General features: G+C 45.0%; 1 protein-coding gene across 1 annotated transcript in view; it reads right to left on the bottom strand.

Annotated features, from left to right (window-relative positions):
* Positions 1 to 19,465, bottom strand: part of prkx (protein kinase X-linked) — a 37,213-nt gene extending 17,748 nt beyond the window's left edge. The window contains exons 1-3 of the mRNA XM_085447311.1: positions 18,798 to 19,465; positions 6,677 to 6,845; positions 5,475 to 5,738 (exon numbers count right to left, since the gene is read on the bottom strand). Coding sequence (XP_085303437.1) covers positions 5,475 to 5,738; positions 6,677 to 6,845; positions 18,798 to 18,945 — 581 coding nt within the window. The 5' untranslated portion in view covers positions 18,946 to 19,465. The remainder of the gene's footprint in view (positions 1 to 5,474; positions 5,739 to 6,676; positions 6,846 to 18,797) is intronic.
* Positions 19,466 to 21,825: the final 2,360 nt, after the last annotated feature.

The raw sequence follows: 21,825 nt of genomic DNA, 5'->3' as shown, positions 1-21,825 counted from the left end.
CGTTATCATTTCTTTTTGTAACCTTTACGTTCCACACTGCTAATGTGATCTGCACTTGCATTCTGGCCCAGCTGTGTCATCTTCAGTATTACCATGAGGATGTGGGGCCTCAGTGTGGACGTGGGAAGAGTAATGGATCGATGTCTGCCTGAGTGTAATGTGGGCGGGCATAGGGCTGTTTGCTATAACCATATATATCTGATGACGATATAAAAACGTCCGTCGTTTCATTTTACGCTATCGTTTGTTTCGTGGTGTCGCAAAATAAACTGTTTACGGCAATATTTGTTCATGTTCTGATGTCACTGTAGCGGCTGTGTTCATTTCTTAAAGTTCTCTTTCTCTTATATTTAATATAACCACACTACGGACGGACAAGCGCCTGTTTTTATGCGTTGTGGTTAGCAACAACGACGGTAACAGCATCGCGTGTCCGCTTGTTTATGTTCCACATAAATCTTTCACAATAAAGCTCAAGATCCTGTTGAGACTTTTCAAAATAAACTGAATCACGTGAAAGAGCAGATTATTTACGGATGAGAAGTAAAAAAGACGCCAGGTGCTAAAAAATAAACCGTAGATTCAAACGTTAGAACAGGCTTCTCCCCGCAGCACGCCGTGTAAGAAATACTCACAAAGAAAACGGCGCCGTTACAACTTATGTCTAAAAACGTATCGTTTCATGCATCGGTTAAAACACTCGACTCCAGCTACACGACGCACAGCTGGAAACACTTCACGCAAGTCGAGCTGCTCGAGATTCACAGAATTTACAGAAAATGTTACATTTCTGTGATTTATATCGTTATCGGACGATAGATGTCTGATATCGGGACATGAGGTTTTGGTCATATCGCACAGCCGTAGGCCGGCAGTGAAATCAAATACTGAGCAACAAATGAAGGAGGTGCGAACAATAACGGGAAGCAGGAGCAGCTTTAGAGATGCTGTCTGTGTACACTGCCTTACACTTAATGCAATATGCTGCTTTAGTCAACTCTATTCACATTTGTAAACCTCCTTTCAGTTGGGTACACACGATGATGTTACCTTCAGAACAACTTACGCCCGTTCTAGGGTGGACACAGTCTGAGACAAAGGCTCAATCGTGTCGACCAGAACTTTTCAAAATAAGTGAAATGACAATTTGTGAGGTGAAAGAATAAACATGCACAACACAAAGAAGAAGTCCATCAAAGGATCCAATACTTAGAGGAGCCTTGGAAGATCGTCCTGACTCCACACAGCTAAACAAGCACGCTGGTGAGAGCTGCTTTTGATGCATACAAACTCTCCTGTTATTGTGCAGACTCACATGATCACATGTTCCAAATCCGAGAGTGGAGAACAGATTTATAGACTGTCACGTTAATATAGTGGCAGCCATGTTTAGAGAGACAGCAATCCTGTCAAATGCTACTATTCATGTCCATAAATGCTTTACAACGTCCACAGTGTGCGAATGGAAAACACACAAAGCTTCCATTAAATGCATGTACCGACCGAGAGGTGGGACACACCCTGGACAGGTTGCCAGACTAACACAGACACACTCACACCTACACACAGTTTAACCCCTCCACCTGCATGTGTTTAGACTGGCAGGAAGTCGCAGTAACCTGGAGAGAACCCACCTGGACACTGGGAGAAAATCATCAGTGAATATGGGCAGAGGCATTTATAACTGCTGCTGTTGACCCCGCCCACATGTCCACTCTAGCATGTTTAATTGTCTCTCCCTCTCCGTCCTCAGAATTTACAGACCAATAAAAGGCTTAAACTGATCTGTATTCAGACTGGATACAGGTGGTGCTGGACACACACCCACACTCTGCTCTCACCTGGATCTGAAGCTGTGCTGTGAACCATGAAGCGCAGAACAGGAACACAAATCTGTAACTAAACTAATAAAGTACATCAGCTGCTTTGCTGCAACTGGTGACACACCAGCAGACTAATGGAACAAAGAAAAACCAGCCGACACTATTAGTCACAGCATCGCTCCTGCACATTTCAGTTAGGCGTGTTTTAAATGTGCATCACCTCTGCATCATCTTTCTGCCACAGCAACCAAAGTCTTACTTAGTCTATTACTGACAAAGCAGCCACGCCAGTGTGTGAGCGCACTGCAGCAACACTGGGCAGGTTTCATCCTCCAACACAGAACATTAGAGGACAACATCAGAAGATCAGACTGAAACACATCATCATCACTACAGCTGTTTGTCCAGGTGCTGTGATGAAATGCAGTCTAGAGCAGATTACTTACATGTGGCTGTGCATGCTCCTGTCTAGCTGATTGACACTCTCTGCATGTGCCACGCACACGCACGCACACATGCACGCGCGCACACACACCACACACACACACGCGCGCGCACACACACACACACACCACACACACGCGCGCACACACACACACACACACACGCACGCGCGCGCACACACACACACACACACACACACGCACGCACGCACACACACACACGCACGCACGCACACACACACACACCACGCACACACACACACCACGCGCACACACACACACCACGCGCACACACACACACACACACACACACACGCACACACACGCACACCACGCACACCACACACGCGCACACACACCACACACGCGCTCACACACACACACGCGCACACGCCGCGCACACACACACACACACACACACACACACACGCACGCACGCACGCACGCACACCACACACACACACGCGCACACACGCGCACACCACACACACACGCACACACACACACCACACACGCACGCACGCACACACACACGCACGCACGCACACACACACGCACACACACGCGCACACACGCGCACACACGCGCGCACACACACACACACACACACGCCTCTGTCAAAGCCACTTGTCCTTTGTTGAAGAGCACTTGGTCCAGTGCCAGCCTTTCATCATTTGTCACCAATATCACCTAGGTAATGACCTCTTTCAACCAGTTACCATGACAACAGTAATTTGTATGGAAATCACGTCGCCCCGGCGGAGGAGGAGGAGGCTGCTGCTGTCGGTAGAATCATACGTGGGGTGCAGGATGGACATAAGTGTGATATGTGATGATATCGACAGTTTCGTGTCGTCACGTTTGAATGTGCTGATGAGTGTATCTGCCAGCAGGGGGCACTGTGGAGACACTGGCAGCTCTGTGCTTTATCACAACCTGAACGTGGAGAGCACAACAAAGCTCGTGGCAATCAGGCAGTTGTCTTCCTATTCCAGGCAATTCTGCTGCCCTCCATTTATATAAGAGGGTCACTTGCACATCAGAAAGGTATCTGCTGTCCATCTGTTCTGCTCTCGCAGTCTGGGGGAAATGTAATCTTACACCATTATCTTTACATGTACAGCTCTGGGCGAAATGCAGAGAGAAACTGAGACCGCAGTGCAGACATAAAGCCATCTCTTCCTTCACTCTGCATCTTCGACATTCTGCTGAGGTGACCGGGAGATCTCGACTACTGTATATCTAATTCAGGCTAAAGGACGCCAGTTTCTCCTCCAGTGAAACATTTCCTCCATCTCACAGGAACATGAAGCTCTCTATGAGCTAACTGGCCAATCAAACTCAAAACAATACAACCATCCAGTGAGCAGCATGAGTCCAAGCCAAAGTGCTTTTACCTGTTGTGAACGTCCTCAGTCAGTGAAAAGCCATCAAGCTGCCTCTGTCAACTCTCCCCTGTGAACGCTTTCGTGCATCTTTTAAATTTCAGCTAAAGCCGTGACAGTGGACGTGCACCGTGTGCACAATCCAGCAGAACCTCACAGTTAAAACAGTCCTAAATAAAAAGACAAAGGGCGGCTTCTGCCTCACACGAGTGCAGCGGCTGTTTGTGTCCAGGGCTCCTGACCGATGGTCGTTTGTGCTCTTTCTCAGGCAAAGCTGCAGAAAAACAGAATTTATGCAGCAAAAATACAAAATGCCAAATTTATCCAATCACATTCAGCCCAAAATCCCACGCTTCAATCAACAACATCCAACATGTTCTATTTTATTGGATCATTTAAAAAATAATGTCACCAAATGACAGCAGATGCTGTCCGAGGTCATTTACTGTGCACGCATCCCATCCATGGATCCCACAGTAGTTGCATAAACACGCAAACAACAGTAAACATTCAGATCTGTTCCCACAAAATACTCTGTTATGAGGAGAACAAACTTCACTACTGTAAACGTAATGAAGTGCAACCTGAATCCTCACAAACCAGGACATAACCGGGTATAGACGCAGCGCAGTAGCCTGTGGGGCACAGTGAGACGCAGGGAAGGGACAGCCACCCATGTGTGCATCACATGATGCTAATCTGGGCTTTTTTCTTTGGTAACATATCTTTTAATCAGATTCAGTAAAACACACAGCAAATAAAGTCTGTGCATTAAAACTTGGACACATTAATGTGGAACAGAAAGTTCCTTCTTTCATGGTTTATTAAAAGTACTGTCAGCCTGCGGGCGCACACCTCTATGCTCTCAAAATCTCATGTCGCCTCGTTTTCAAGTTATTGCGTTTGTAAGATTTTCAGAAAACTTGACCTCCGATCTTGAGGTCATAGATCTCGTCAGTTTTAATGCGACCTGTGGTGCTGTTCTCCAGTTGGTGGATTCACACCACCTGACCATACTTCACGAGCCTCTGACGGCTGAGGGGTGACATGAAGTTCTGGTGTGAAAGAAACATGATTGCATTAGAAAAAGCAACAAGCCCAGGCTTATTGGACAATAACGTATTATGAACATAATGTTCAATACATCTTGCAGCTGTATGTACTAAATGTTTTACTATAAACAGGCAAATGTGTTGGAAGGACACGTCTGCCGTGGATCAGACGAAGCCTTCCACTCAGTTTATGAGCACGTCTGGTTAGAATCAGCTGCTTTGTTGCTCCTGGCTTTGTTTCTATAAATACATGATATCATTTGTTATCTGTCATCTGGCTTTACAGATCATTTCAGAGACTATTCCAAATTCCTTTCAGCTCTGACAAGCAATCATCTACTTTCTCCACCAATCACAGAAGCTAATTTTCTGCAGTGGGACACCTTCAAGAGCAATCGGAAGATGGAGTCTGTGTGCTGCACAGAGTTATACACCAAATCATTGCTACCATTGCTGCCCTTTCAGGTTAAACCTCAGTTACTCGTCTCCAACATCCACGATCAGCTTTCATTACTTGATGAGGCATCGTGACTGAGGCTGAGGGGCTCATGATGGACTCGTGCAACTGAAAGCTACAAAAGGCTTGTTGAACGAAATCCACAAGAAGCTATTTTATTCCAAAGACAGCTCTGTATCATCCCCAGCATCAGCTAGTGTCTTATGGGTGTTACTTGTTTCAACAATACGCATTCGTTACCTTAAATCTTTCTTCTGCATTTAGTTCTTACCTCAAAACAAATATCCAGTGAGCACACAAACACTGGTTTTTACCTGTCCGTGAGCTTCTTGGCAAAGCCAAAGTCGGTCAGACGGATGTGTCCTTCGCTGTCCAGCAAGATGTTCTCAGGCTTCAGGTCTCGATACACAATTTCTTTGGAGTGGAGGTACTCAATGGCACAAACGATCTCAGAGGTATAGAAAAGGCCCGTGGCGTTGCTGAAGCGCCCACGGCTCCGTAAGTAGCTGAAGAGCTCGCCGCCTGGCACGTAGTCCATGAGCATATAGAGAAAACGTTCATCGTGGTGAGTCCAGAACCTGCCACGTAACAGACAGCAGGGTCAAACGTGCTGTTAGCTCAGGCTTACATTTAGCTTTTATCATCACTGTCTTGTTCAGTCCTACAAGTTCACTGCAGGGCAAAACTGTTAACGTCTAAATAAGTGGAGAGAATCACATCAGATGAGAAGCTGCATCATTCTGCGGCTCTTTTATGTCCCAGTGGTGTTTGGGCAGGCGTGCAGGAAGCGTTTCAGCTGGAGGGCACTTCAGATGAACGAGGACAAAAAAGCACCGTCACTGATGAAGATGGACGAGGCTGCTGGCCTCTCTGACCCTCACATACGTTTCAGCTCTACTCTTGCTTTCACAATTTGTCATTTCTATCCTTTATGTAACACAGAAAACACAACGCTCCCATGTTACACGCTAAAGAGTAAGCGTGTTTTCTTATGATGCTTTGGATGACTATTCACACCAAAACACATCGAAACTGAGAAATGTTCAAGTCAATTTTATTTTATTTATATAGGTTGAGATCACAACAACAATCACCTCAAAGCAAACCATAACCCTGTTTGTGAAGGAGTTTCAATTCAACTCTGGATTTAACAGGAAGCCAGCAAAGAGAATGTGACAGAAACATTGCCTCTCTGCTAGTCCCTCATCATCTACACTGCCTGTAATGAAGCATGTAAGTGTAAACCGACCTGGGCCTTGCACTGAACCCTGTGGAACTCCATAATTGACCTCAGTGTGTGAACTACTCTTTCAAGGATGTTTGATATAAAGGAAGGAGATTAGCCTGTAATTAGCTGAGACTGCTGGGTCTAGAGATGCTTTTTGAGTAAAGGTTTAACTACAGCCAGCTTGAAGGCCTGTGGTACATAGCTGATTATTAGAGATAGGTTGATCATATTTACAACTGGACTACGAGCCCCCATGTGTTTGCAGATGAGACTGCGAAGAGCACTCACAGTCTGATGAGAAAGGAGTGGTTGACCTCGCTCAGCACCTCCTTCTCGTTGTGGACGTGCTGCTCCTGCTTCAGTCGGATCACGTCAGGGATCTTCATCTGCTTCAGGGCAAAGAAGGCCCTGCTCTTTTTGTCCTTGACCAGGAAGACCCGTCCAAAAGTCCCCGTGCCTAAAGTGGGAGAAACAGGGGGAAGTAGGGGGTCACACAGGGGAACTTGACCATGACAAAGGATTGTTTATCAAGCAGGAGTAATCATCAGCCTGGAACCAAGGCCGTCCTGGTGCCAGGCAGGCGCAGCTCAGGCGGGCTGCTCTTCCCAGCGTGTTGTGGCTGTTTTTAGCTGCATGTGAACGGGTTATGTGTGTGTCTTAGTTCTTATTTAATGTTTCTAATAGTACGCAGGAGCACACCAGCAAGTCTGTGGTGCAAGAGTCTTTACACCCTTCATTTTTTTAGATGCTGTTTTACATTGTGTCAGGAAAAATGCACAAAATGGATTTATTGAAACCTCTGCATACTTTTAAACATATAAGGAAAATGCAGTATTTGTGCAATTCTACCAAGCTTCACAGTCAATATTTGGTGTGACCCTTTTTTCCTTCACTACAAGCTGAACTCCTTTAATCAATCTGTAAACACAACTCAGCTTGTTTGAAGGGCGTTCTTTGGCTGCCCTTTGTTAGGAGAAAAACTAACTTCACTATAAGCAACACTTACAGATCCAGAGGGCAGACTTATAATACTTAATGTATGAAGTTTGTGTTTGGCTAGTATATATGGTCCAAATGTTGATGACCCCTCCTTTCTTCTTTCCTTCCCTTTCTGATCACTGACACCGACTCATAATAGGAGGAGACTTCAACCTAGATTTAATCCAGAAATTGACACGCTCAGTACAGCAGGAAAAAAAACATTTTAAAGACCTTTATGCAGCTTTACACTCATCACAGATGAATCCCTCCGATGCTGACACTGCAGAACTTCTTAACAATATAACTCTACTGGAACTAAACGGATTCACCATTAGCAGCAGCAATCTGACCAAACGTAGCTATCAAAGTTCAAACTGAAGACAGACCAGAAGGTGAGCCTATACGCTTATGACGTGTTACTTTCCATCACATTTTGTTAGATAGGCTGAGACACTGGGTGGGTATATCAGGGTCTGCTTTGGACTGTTTGTGTGAGCGATTCTTCTCTGTGGCTACCTCTAAGTTCAGGTCTTCCTCCACTTCTCTTGCCTATGGTGTGCCACAAGGTTCTGTGTTGGGACCCTTATTGTTTTTGTTGTATTTACTCCCTCTTCAGCACTTATTGAGCACGTTTAAGGACATTTCTTATCACTGCTATGCAGATGATATTCAGTTATATATCTCCTTTAAGAGAAAACTGAAGTCCTTGTTTATGCTCCCGATAAATTTGTGCCCTTGGTAGTGGAAAATTTAGGCCCTCTTGCTTCATTTGCCAAATCTTCTATTAGGAGTCTTGGTGTTACTTTTGACCCAGCTCTGACGCTGGACGCTCACGTTATATCTCTGGTCCGCTCCTGTTTTTACCATTTAAGAAACTTTGCTGAGTCCTACTGTGTCACGCTCTGAACTGACAATGATCATACATGCATTTATTTCATCTTGTTTGGACTATTGTAATTCTTTGTTCACCTGTCTAAGTAATGCCTTCTTGGACCGTCTGCAGGGTGCTCAGAATGCTGCCGCAAGGCTATTGACCAAGTCTTCCAGGTACTCCCATGCCACACCCCTGCTGATGCAGCTGCACTGGCTCCCCATAAAATTCAGAGTCCACTTTTTGATTATGATTTTGGCATTCAGGGCTCTGCATGGACAAGCACCAACATACATCAGTGATCTTTTACATCCTTACATCCCCAGTAGGTCCCTGAGGTCATGTCCACTACACGAGGTTGAAAACAAAAGGAGACAGAGCTTCTGTAACTGTGGCCCCCACACTCTGGAACTCCCATCTTCCATCGAGCCTGAGATCTGTGGACTCAGTCATCTCTTTTAAAAAACAGCTAAAAACTCATCTTTTTAAACTTGCTTTTGGCTGCTTTTTGTTTTTATGTTTTAGCTTCTGTGAAGCACTTTGTGATTTCATCGTGAAAGGTCCTATATAAATAACATTTTACTTACTTTACTTACAAACCTTGCTAAAGACGATCACATTTATAGATAAGTTTTAATCCATATCAGACACTCCATCGACCAGAGTAAATCAGCAGCTCTGCCTCTGAACTGTCAGACACCGCTTCAATATATCCAGGTAACATTACATATCCAGGTATACATTTTTCAGCCGAGCTCTTAAACCTGATCCAGTTGAATCATATTCCATTATTAAAAATGCTAGAGGGTGATCTCACACACTGAAGAACTTTACCTATATCACTCATGGGAAGAGTTGCCACTAAAATGATGAGTCTGCTGAAAATAAACTACTCATTTTCAATGATCCTAATAAAAAGTCTAAACTCTACAAAAACCAAAACATGAGTGTGATCTAGAACTGACAAATCTTTCTCACCATTTCTTATCCAATAGATCTGTTTTAAAATGGATTAAACCAAGCTTCTTAGACAGCCCTATGCTGGACCCAGAGCAAGCCTTCTGTAGAAAAGTGAAAATCTCCAGTCTGCCACCATCAGCTCCAGCATTGAGCATCATAAGTGCTTTAAAACCCTCAACATAAACACTTCTCTCACAGTCTGGTGGGAAGTCTCCACTTAGCCCATGAAACTAACACCGATTTGGAACAATCCCGATATTTATCAGAAAAAGACAATGCTTTGCAGTTTTTCACTGTGGCACGAGAAGGGGAAAAATCCAGAACATGTTCTACAAGATGGAAAATTTGTTTCATTTGAAGAACCTATAACACATAGAATCAGCAAATGCACATTTCTTGAATATGAGAAACTGAAATCATCATACAGGAAAGATTCAACCCCAGAGACCTGAATCTAGAAATACCTACTTGGGTGTCAAACGTTTTAAATATCTGTACCTCAAAAAGTTTGTATTGTTTAAAATTGACAAATCAATTTCGCTCCCAACCATAAACTGAGAGGGCAAAGTTCGTTCCAAATGGACCTCACTCAGTCGAACACGTGCACTTATTGCAAAAACAACTCTGCTGAGAATTATATGCATGCTATATGGTCGTGAGCACGTGTGGGTAAGACCTATGACCACATGTCTCGTTACAGCATACCAACCTCACCCAAACTGTGCAACTTCAGTGATAGAGGTGAACTAGATATGGAAGCAAATACATCATTTATACTCCTTCTTTCCTTACGAATCACAAAGAAAAGTATCCTCATGAACTGGAAACCAAAAAAACACCTTATGCACCAATCAAAATAGAAACGGGTGGAATGTCTGCCTCTTCACCAAACCACGGACGGATGAATTTGTCTCCCTCCGGCCCCCACTGATCAATTCCACTACTTAATGGGGGTGGTTGGGTGTAGTCTCATTTCCCTGTTTGACTTGCAGGTGGGTGATGATGGTCTCTGGGACTACGGGTGCCTGGTGGCCTCCTGGGGGCTGGAGAGCTGCGGTTGCAGTTTTGGAGTGTCTATGCATCTGCCTCAGTTGGTGACGGTTGAGAAGTGGGGTGGGTGCTGCCTAACGGTCTTGGGATGTGGGCACTGGGGTGCTTGTGGTGTGGGGGACTTGCCCCCAGCTGGGCAGGGGCGAGTGCTGGGCCTGGGATCCCACGCCCGGGGTCGCCTGGTCTCTGGCTGTGTCCCTCCTTCTGTGGGGGCTGTCTGCACCTCCCTGGCCAACTCGCCGTGCAGTTTGGGCCGACCCACATTAGAATGTCCACTCTGCGCCTCGTGGGTGCCGTTAGGCCAATTGGGTGGGTTGGGGCGTCCAGGTGAGGGAACAACCGTTGTTGGGTGCAGCTTGTTTCAGACCCAGACCAGTTTGTCTCGTCCCTTTAGTGTGTGTGTGTGTGTGTGTGTGTGTGTGTGTGTGTGTGTGTGTGTGTTGTAACTGATTGGTATTGTGACACAGTGTGCAGATGAGCCCCAGTCTACTCTGTGTGGTGGGGGTAGTGGGTGCCCCAGACTCGGTGGTGTCACGGGGAATTTTCAGGTCCCTGGAAACCTGTACCAAGTACCAAGGTGGCTGGTCTCTAGCGACTGGCCGTTGCCTCTGGTCCTCTGGGACTCTCACCCTTTGGATGTGGACACCCCATCTGGGGCCTCCGTCCCTCTCCTGCTAGGATGGGCCTGCAGATGTCGCAGAGATGTGCTGCCTCAGGTCTTCGGTACTGTGGGGGCTACGAATGGCACGGTTGTCCTGGTTCATTATTTGCCTCTGGCTCCTGGGGGACATTACTGGGGCTTCCCATCCTCATTATGAAGCACATTTGTGACAAAGACGCAGTTATTATAACACTCGCTCACTTACTCCCAGTACAACTGTTGATTCAAGTATCTGCGTATTTTCCCATTTATGTGCTCTGGGAGTTGTACGTTTGTTTTTTCTTACAGGGGCAGCTGTTGGCGATACGGTGTGCATTTCCATTTGTATCCTTTTATTATTACTCTTTTCCCTGCCTGTCCTGCCTTACACGTCTCCATACGACACCACATTTAATGTAACAACTGAAATAACACAAATAGAAATGAATACATGAACAGATAAAAGATACAAGAGGAGCATGCAGAGATTCAAAATGTGCTTCACATCACAGTGCATTTAGATCCCAATTCTGATTGCAAAGCTACTGAAGCCAAAGAGAACTGAAGTGAGCTCCCATCAGCACAGTAAGGTTGCTGATGCTTAACTGAACCTTTTAAGTGCCACCCACAGAGAACTAAAGGGCTTTAAATACGTCTGATTACAAGCAGACTGTCAGCTACAGAGGAAGAGGAGCAAACGTTGCTGCGCTGACCCCAAACACCTACTGGTTCTGAATCATGACTATACAAGCAGCAGCTATTTGCTATTAGCTAAAGTAACACGAGAAAGTAGGTCATGAAACATGAAGCAGCAATCACAAAGTGTTTGACGAGTACTGTTCAGGGAGTGTACATGCACGCGCGCGCACACGCACGCACGCACACACACACACACACACACACACACACACACACACACACACACACACACACACACACACACACACACACACACACACACACACACACACACACACGCACACTTCAGTTTCGTCTCTGTTCCTGTAAACTAGTTGTGCAAGTGTTTTCATGCCTTTTGCGCTTACATGTGTGACTAGTATCCTTAATCTGATTGGACAACACCATTGTTGCTCGTGGGTCTTTCACGTCTCCTTATACTTGTTGCTATGAGAAACAACATTAAGAAAAACAGAATAATGTGATTCATTCAGACAGGGAAGAAAGGGCATGAGCAATCAGACCGAGTGCCGTCAGGTCACAGTGGAACTGTGAGAGTGGGCAGTAATGGGAGCAGGCAGCGTGTCCTCCTGTGGCCACATGAGGACAGTTTGTGCAGTCAGGTATTGGCCTGAGCCCAGAACTGTTCTCCTCCTAAAGACAAAGCACCAATTGGCATTTTATTCCTGCGGCGCTGATGGGCAGAGAGAGACGGCTGTGTGATATAACAGCTACTCTGAGTCACACGTGGAGCTGCTGCAGCTGCCTAATGAAATGCTGGCTGTCTCATTCCTCAGCTTTACCTCCAATCAACCTTTGTCTCAGTCCTGTTGCTGTTGCCACAGCAACAAAGAAACAGCGGTGCACCGTCACAGTCAGGTGAACAAGTCGTATCTAGAAAAATGTCTTTTAAAATGAAAATGCTTCTGTAGGACTGTCAGTGTGTAAGAATGGTCCAAACGACCACACGCAGCCCACTCAGCTGCAACGCCCTATTACCAAAGATTATGACCGTCTGCATCAGCCCTGCTGCATGAGCTGGTTCAGGGAGACGGCGCACACCTCAGTCTTTGTAATGAGTCATTTGCAGAGGTCTAGTCAGAGAAGGGCAGTTTCTGTACTGGTCTGTAGTTGGGTTAGAGAGGATGGCTCTGCTTCTTATAATAGGACATGAATAGTGGGTGAATGAAACGCACAGCTGTGTACTCTTCAGTTGCCCTCCATGCAGACTGTGCCAAAACATTATGGTGGGAGGATTTAACAAAAGCCAGTCTGGAGAGCTTTATTGCTAGCAAGCCGTCAGTGCATAATTAGCATGTTGTTAGACAAGCCTTTCCCCTCATCCAAGAACAGAACTGTTCTCACAGGCACTCGGCTATGTTACTAAGCACAGAGATGCTTTTCAGTGTTGTGATCAGACACCAAGCAGTGACACTGAAAGTGAAGGCCAGGTGACATCAGACAATAATGTACTTTGAATTGAAACTGATCCATAACTCTTCATCTACCTGTTTGCTTCTGAAGCAGACAAAACAACTGTACTGTATGCAACAGCACACATTCCCACTGCACCGCCAGTTACAATAAATAAATAAAAGCAGCATCAACAAATCCGCAAACTGTGAGTGATGGTCACAAAGGCCACCGCAGCATGTGACAGCAGCAGACTCACCTAATGGCACCAGAGAGCTGTCTTATGTTTTCAATGACAATTAAAGTGCACATATAAAGAGCTTTAGCTGGTCTGTTTTAGCCACCAAATCCCTCTCATCAGACAAAATGAGTTGGCAAATAGGATTTTTATGCCGTTGCTTCCAGAAACAGCGGATGAATGCGATCCCCTGCTGCACACCTGCCCAGCACTCATTAGGCTTTGGCTTGTGTGCAGCCTAATGCATATTACCAAAATGCTGCATGTTAGACTATTCATCATTTTGAAGGCTCCTTACATTGTTTCTTCATTCAAAAAGACAGCAGAGGTGACAGATGGGTGCAGTTTCCACCCTTTAGTAAACAGTGACTAACTCAAATCGTTCTGCCAGGGGAACTTTTTTCATTTGATCTTGATCCAACTATACAACAAGGAGAACTTTAAGACCCATAACAGACTGGGTGACTCACATATGTGGAGGACACTCACACACACAGGCAGCAGATGAGAAGTTCAACTTGAACCACACAGAGATACAAACAGGGCTGGGTTGAAGTGACATCGGGGGGACTCTGAGCCCCTTCTTCCTTGGACTGGCGATGGACAGATTCACAGACGAGGCAGATGAGAGTTTGCTTGGACTATGATGTTCTCAGACAACATTATTATATGCAGCGAAAGAGATGAGAGCCTGACAGGTGGAGGTATGCACTGGAGAGAAGAAGGATGAATGTCAGTAGAAGCAAAACAGAAAACATGCATGTGCATGAGAGGCAAACAGGTACAACAATAAAGACACAACAAGCTGTGAAATGCCGCAAACATCCACAGCAGTGCACAGTGCAGAAGAGAGGTGGATCAGTGTGGAGAGGGTGGAGACGAGCGTCAGGGTGACAGCAGCAACAGGAAGGTATGGGTTTGATGCACGCTCAGTCCAGGAGCGCTGATCCTGTTCATCTGGACTTTTGTGACATCAGTATAAGACATCATGAAACTCGCTGAGCTTGAGTAAACTGGTCTTTAAGTGCAAACTCTATGACATGCTCCTTTCATCCCTACAGACAGTTACACATCCAGTTTACACAATTGTAAATTGGATATCTAACGGACTCGAGCTTTTCTGAATTCAAGTAACGTGTGGCACGTGCATTTGTTTGTCACACTGATTAAAAAATGCAGTGCTTAAGAGAGATCAGGGGGTTGGGAAGCGTATCTGTAACCGGAAGGTCGCCGGTTCGATCCCCGGGCTCTCTGTCCTGGTCGTTGTGTCCTTGGGCAAGACACTTCACCTACCGCCTACTGGTGTTGGCCAGAGGGGCCGATGGTGCGATATGGCAGCCTGGCTTCTGTCAGTCTGCCCCAGGGCAGCTGTGGCTACACCTGTAGCTGCCTCCACCAGTGTGTGAATGTGAGAGTGAATGAATAGTGGCATTAGGGCTGCTCGATTATGGCAAAAATGATAATCACGATTATTTTCACTGAAATTGAGATCACGATTATTTGACGATATTTGTATATTTTATATATTTTATTATTATTATTATTTTTTTACTATTTAATTTGTAAAAATGTGTGTATACACACACACACACACACACACACACACACACACAGGAAAATATTTAGTATACACATCCAGAAATGCATACACTATTATATATTGTACATATATTTATTAGTTTCAGGTTGGCCATTCTTGTATTTTGCTCGTTTGTGTTGTTGTATTTTGCACATCTCTGTTGCTTGTGGGGCTCGCACACAAGAATTTCACTCGCATGTGCTGTGCCAGTGTGCCTGCACATGTGATGTGACAATAAAAGTGATTTGATTTGATTTGATTTGATATTTATTTAACCCTTTAAGACCTACTATGGAACCAAGTCCACCAGAGCTTATATTATTTTTATTATTTTTTTTACATGCTGTAGTGCCATTTGTGGGAGCATTTCAAGTTGCTATACATCAATACAACTGTTATAGCCCATATTTTAGTAATATGTATGCATTAAGTGCATAGTAATTACATAAATTGCCAAAAAGTGCAATAAACTACAAAAAAAATTGAAAATTGTTTTTGTTTTTTTTTTACATATATTTCTACTTGGAGAAATTTAAGAGGTTTACCCCTCAAAACTTTAAATACAATAAAGTTGCAAAAAATAGTTTACAACAACAGGAAATTTATTTTGAGTGTCTTCATAGTTTTATTTTGGAGATACAGTTTTTATATACTGCAGGAAAAACAAAAACAATCCTATGATGCAAATTTGCAAAGAAAACAGCAGGTGCATCATTTCACTGTGGGAAGTGTTACGAACAGCTGATGGATCGGCAAAGCCTGTTTCTGGAATATTATGTTTTTGTTCCTGCAAGCGCTTTTTATGCAATTTTTGCAAAGCTATATGTGGAAGGAAACCGTGACCGAGGACAAGCTGATGGCATCAGATGTAAGTACAACTCCTCCGGTTTCATATGCAAAACAAATTATTGCGCTAGCTTACACGGTTCAGGTTCTACAGGGATTTAAAAATAGTTACGCAAAACGGAGCGTGCTGCTCTGACCGGCTTTAAAGGGTTAACGATGACTTTAAAAAATAATATAACATAGTGTGCAACACCACTGAAGTTTTTTTAACCTCTCTTTTCAACCAACAGCAGTCACTCTCCAAATAACTTCTGCTTAGCTTTCCGAGCTTCCCTCGGGTCCTCTTAATCAGCGGTCTCCAACCTTTTTTGCGCCACGGACGGTTTATGCCCGACAATATTTTCACAGACCGGCCTTTAAGGTGTCGCGGATAAATGAGGGAGGGGCTAATAATCGGCTCAGTCATTTTTAATGATCGTTGAAAGCCCAGATCGTAATCGTGATTAAAATTCGATTAATTGAGCAGCCCTAAGTGGCATTGTAAAGCGCTTTGGGTGCCTTGAAAAGCGCTATATAAATCCAATCCATTATTATTATTAAATCCAGCCCACGGCTGGCTGGGCTGTAAGTCCTCTGGGTAAGAGTCCGAAGGTTTCTGCCCGAGTTCTTGTGGCATCACGTACAGCAGGTGCCAACAGTGAGGTGTCCTCACGGCAGCCTGCTGCCTGAACATGTCCAACCTCTGCCTGGGCATGTTCATGGCAGCTTTCTGATCTCTACAGCCCAGATGACACATGGGTCAGGTGACATTATTGGCCTATCAGATATCAGCATCAGAATCAGAATCCTTCCAGAGGAAATTATGTTTAAAAAGAAGAAGAAGAAGAATACTTTTCACTTCCATAACAATTCATAAATGGTGTCATCCCATAGTTTTATTCAATTGGATGCCATTTGTAGTCACTGAAATGCAAATCTGTTCAGTTCAAACTGCACCAAATCGAGTTGTTACTGAAAGATGTGACACCTTTATATTTATTGTTTACTGATAACCACGAGCCTTCATTCATTTATACTAGCTGACCTGAGCAAAGGGTAACCTCCACACAGTTATGATGAAGCACACTGACGCCCAATACTGACTGAAGTATTATTGGATGAGATACTTATTTGCAGTGTTTGCATATTAAAAGGATAAAACTATTATTTGTGTTTAAAAAGTGCGACATTTCTCTTTAAGTCCTGGACTGACGTGGAGGTGCAACCCTGGCAGGGATGGATGTGCCAGCAGTTACACAGAAACACCAGCAGCCTTCCTCACCAACTCAATTCAGTCAGCAAAGACAATATGGTGCCGAGCGATCATGGGGGGTGGAGCCTAGCACACTCCAGACAACCATTCACACCCATGGGCAGTTTAAAATCATCAATTAACCCAACCCCACCAAATGCATGTGTTTGGAGGACGCTGGATTACTCAGAGAGACGCCACGCAAACATGGGTAGAACACGCATGCAGAACAGGCCAGGTGGTGGATTCCAACTCAGGACCTCAGGACCCACCATGCACCCCCCCACTGGTGCGGGTCCTGATGCTGCTCAATGGATAATGTGTTAATAACAAATGGATGCCACATTTGATACAAATGTGGAAAAAAACTACAGTAAGCTAAATTCAAAGAGACTCCAAAAACCAAAGTGATAAACTGATGCAGCAGGATACTCCTTATGTGCCTGTATGGACGTCTGACAACATGGGGGACGCTCCTAATGAGACAAGGGACAGGGTCTCCTCGCAGATCTGGACCAGGGCATCGTTGAGGTGAATCTGGGCAGGTTAGGTGGACCAAAACATGCTGCTCTACTGGATTTAGGTCAGGCATAGTGTGCATGTACACCACACGGTGTGTGGCGGCACAGCTGAAAAACAGTGTTGTTATTGACACTGGTGCTTATATTGTTCTAATTTTTTTTTAAATGCCTCTTACTTTTTTGTACCATATCAAGTCTGAGCGCACCTAATAATCTGACCTATGGAACCCATATTATATGGATAAAGTCATCAGGAAGGCCAGCTCTGTGCTGGGATGCACCCTGGACCCAGTGCAGGTGGTGGGAGACAGAAGGACTCTGGCCAAAATAACATCTCTGATGGACAGAGTCTCCCAGCCCATGCATGTAGATGTTGCTGCAGAGCTGCTTCAGTGACAGACTGCTGCATCCTCGATGCATGAAGGAGCGTTTCTGCAGGTCCTTCCTCCCTGCAGCTGTCAGACTGTACAATCAGAACTGCTCCCAACAAACAGAGGTTTACATCAGCGCTGTAACTGCACCTTTCAGTATCCGGCTCTGTTTGCACACTACAGCCTGGGCTTGCCACTTATCTGTACTCTAATTTTAATAACTGTACAGTACTCTGCTTTGGTAACTATTGTCCATGATGTAAATATGTAAAAATGGTGTTTGTTCTGTTTGAATATGTGGTTTTTGCTGCTGATACAACCAATATGAGTATTTAAATGAAAAAAAAAAGGTAAGCTTAAAAGTTTGGTGGTGCGTACCCTGGGAGGGGTGACGGGCAGCAGCAGCAGCAGTAGTGAGCTTACACTACTGGGAAAAGTACAGATAAAGAAACGGTAGAAGATTCATTCAGACCAGAACCTTCAATTCCAACAGTTTCTATGGGAATGAATCAAAGTCAGGATTCGGTCTATCAGACCTGAGCACAGCACAGTCGATGACTCCAAACAGCCACACACTGGACACTGAATGAAAACGCAGAAGAGTGAACGTGTGAGTAAGAGTGACACACTGCACGCTCACAGTTCAGACCAACTGAGGGATCATTTTAATGAGGAAACAGAACAGATCCGATTGTTTCACAGCAGAGAACCTTTCAGTTGGCAACGACTGCCAATAACAGGAAATCACTGAACACTCCAGCAAAGCTTCTGCTTCCTTAGAACAACATGTTACGATCATAGACACCAATCAGCACAGACTGTAAAACTCTCAGCCTGCACACCATCAGCACCTGGTCCAGGTGTGACCAGCTCCAGCTTTATGTTTTTAAGGAAAAGATCTCAAATATGAAAACTCATCAATTTTAAAAAAGGTTTTCTGGCGTCAAACACCTCTGGGGAACACCCCGCCTAAGCCTAAGATAAGACACCCGAACAGTTACGGACAAATCAAATGTTGTGGTCAACTCACCGACTGTGGCGACAGTCTCCAGGTCATCAAGGCAATATGTGCGGTTATGTGGTGAGGCGTCCTCAGCTGAGCTGCTCGCGTTGCTTTTACTGTCTTTAAGGGCGTTTGTCTCACTGTTGACTCCGACCTTTGCTTTGGATGACGCCATCGCTGACTTTCGGAACTATTCTGGGACTATGTGGATCTATAAACATCCAGCCAGGGGCAAACTGAGCGAACACCACGCATTTCTGGAGACGGACTTCTTCGTCAACCTTGCACAGCACGTCGGATACCAGTGACTGGGGCTTGCCGCCCTGGATGATTGCAAAAAACCTCCTAAAGTTCACCTTAATAAGCTGAGTTAACTAACAGTCAATGGGGAAAATAACCGCAGATTGAAATGACACAAAGAAGCCGGTCACAGGTGCACTAGTCTGTAGCGTTAGCGGCTAACACAGTGTCCATGGAGAATGCAGCGCTGCACATCTGTTCAAGCATAATGAAAGTGGGCTTCATACGCCGCACAACGCAGTCCTGCATAAACCACGGGCCTCTCCCGACATATCGTCAGTAATTCTCCCCATTATTATCGCAACTACAACAACAGACCTCACCCTGAATTTCTTCTTTCTGTCCACATCGACCAGGAAGAGATTCCGGTCGCTTTTCAAGTAATTTCCGGTTAGGACTTTCAGAAGAAAAGAAAACGAACCGGTTTACTGGATAAAACGAGAACGTGAGCGAGGTCCGAGTTTTCCTTCATCATTGTCGTTTTACATCTGCACGTTAAAGAAGCGGTATATGTGCAAAGTCTGAAAAAATGCAAATATTTTCTATGTTATATTAGTCAACGTCTTGAACGTGCTGTCTTACTGGAAGTGACCTGGCACGGAAACTGGATGTTGACGAACAATCGGTTAACGAATAAAACGAATTAGTTCCGAGACGTTAACCAATCATGTGTGAGTCATGAGTCAGGGCGTGGTGATGAAGACAGGTACCGGACCCCGAGCTTTAACAAGCAGACAAAGCTATTACAGTTTTTGCCCGTTGCTTGAACACATTTGGCAAAACGTCGCTCATTGTGCCAAAACTCTAAACACAAGTAAACACGACACAACACTGGGAAATATACCATACACATCTGCACCAAATTGAAACTCTACTCTCAAAACCTAAACTCTGCTATCAAAACCTAACATTCCTTTGTCAAAATGTAACTCTGTTGACAAAATGACACATACTTGCATCATATGCAAACACTTACAGATCAGGGGGAACACACTAGTCTTCTTTACATAAAACACTGCAGTCCTTGATTTCCATTGTTTATTCAGAAGGCACATTTACAGGAGACACATTTCCAAACAACCAAAAACGCAAATAGACCTACTCAATAGTGTACATCGCAGTACCATGAATTCAGATGAAGCAAAAAAAAAAAAAAAAAACCCACAACACAATAATACTGCAATAGAAAAACCACTATACTGTAAACACAAAAAACCATGACAAGTGTGCATAAGTGGGCTCATGGATCCCGCCGTCTGTTGGGGTCTGGCCACAGGACCTCATCAACATCGCAAGCTATGTCCTCTCCCGCTAGGCACCGGGGAAAATATCCTCTTGCATGTCGAAACCATCCATGGATTGCTGTCACCTGAGTGTCGCCGCAGGCCTGTTCCATTGCCTGCAGAAGAGGCATGCGGGCATGTGGTTGGCGGTCATATACTCGCCATCTCCAAGCCGAAAAAAATTCCTCAATAGGGTTTAAAAATGGTGAGTAAGGGGGCAAGTATACCACTTCAAATTGATTGTGGTCGGTGAACCAGGCCTGGACCAGAGCAGCCCGATGGAAACTGACATTATCCCATATCACCACAAACCTGGGCTGATCTGGTCTGTTCTGTACAACTATATCATGGAGAGCATCTAGAAATGTGAGTATGTGTTGGCTATTGTATGGACCTAGCATTGCATGATGGTGCAGAAGCCCTTGAAGGCATATGGCGGCACATAATGTGATGTTTCCCCCGCGCTGCCCTGGGACGTGCACAATTGCCCTGTGGCCAATCACATTACGACCCCGTCGTCTTGTTTTGCTCAGGTCGAATCCAGCTTCATCAATGAAAATGTATTCATGAGGCTGTGCAGCTCCATCCATGGCCATGATCCTCTGAAAAAAAGGGGAACATGTCACTGTACTACAGTGCTACACATACAGCACCCTCACCCCATCACACAGGTACCTGTGTAGCTCTCAGAATAGATCCATGTGGTACTGATATGGTACATATTCAGCTGCTACTGGACTTCACCAATACTCTATTGTAAATGTAAGGGACAGTTACACGTACCCGTACATATTCAGCTCGAAGTCCTTTGACCCTGTCACTGTTCCTCTCGAATGGGACTCTGTAGAGCTGCTTCATGGTGATGCTGTGTTTACCCAAGATGCGTCTGATGGTGGTGATGCTCACATGGTCTATGTTGCTGAAGTATTGTCCGTCGTAGCTGGTGGAGACGGATGGCATTGTCTGCCCTCACTAGGTCCACAACGGCAAGTTCCTGCTGTTGTGTGAACAGGCGTTGCCGTCCACCCCCAGAAGGTCTTCGGGTCATTCTGGAGGAATACAACCACATATTGTCATCGGTTTGCTTATTTTTCATACAGTACTTTACTGTATGTACTGTGTCATCCACTGTACAACACTGTACTTCAATATGAGGAATCAGCCACTTTGGCTGCAAAAGGAGCATTAGCACCCCGTACACTTGATATGGTAATGTGATATACTGTAGAACAGTGCTATGGAACCATCTGAGTAGAGCAGAAGGTATGGAGGTGAAGACAGACCTGTTTTCTAGTCGGAATGTTCGTATTACAGATGCCACTGTGAAGCGGCTTAGATGTGGGTGGACTCTCTGCCCAGCTTCCCTCATAGTCAGGCCATGGTTGATGACATGGTCCACCAAAGTTGCTCTTATTTCATCAGAAATATGGGTCCGTTCATGGCCTCTTCGGCCTTCTCCTCCTCTTCCTCCT

Source organism: Copadichromis virginalis, linkage group LG23, assembly GCF_057382275.1.
Source record: "Copadichromis virginalis isolate Kocher_CV1m ecotype Utaka linkage group LG23, C_Virginalis_male_GT1.1, whole genome shotgun sequence".
NCBI lineage: Eukaryota > Metazoa > Chordata > Actinopteri > Cichliformes > Cichlidae > Copadichromis > Copadichromis virginalis.
The sequence above is the reverse complement of the archived record's forward strand: the minus strand, read 5'-3'. Positions and strand labels throughout refer to the sequence as shown.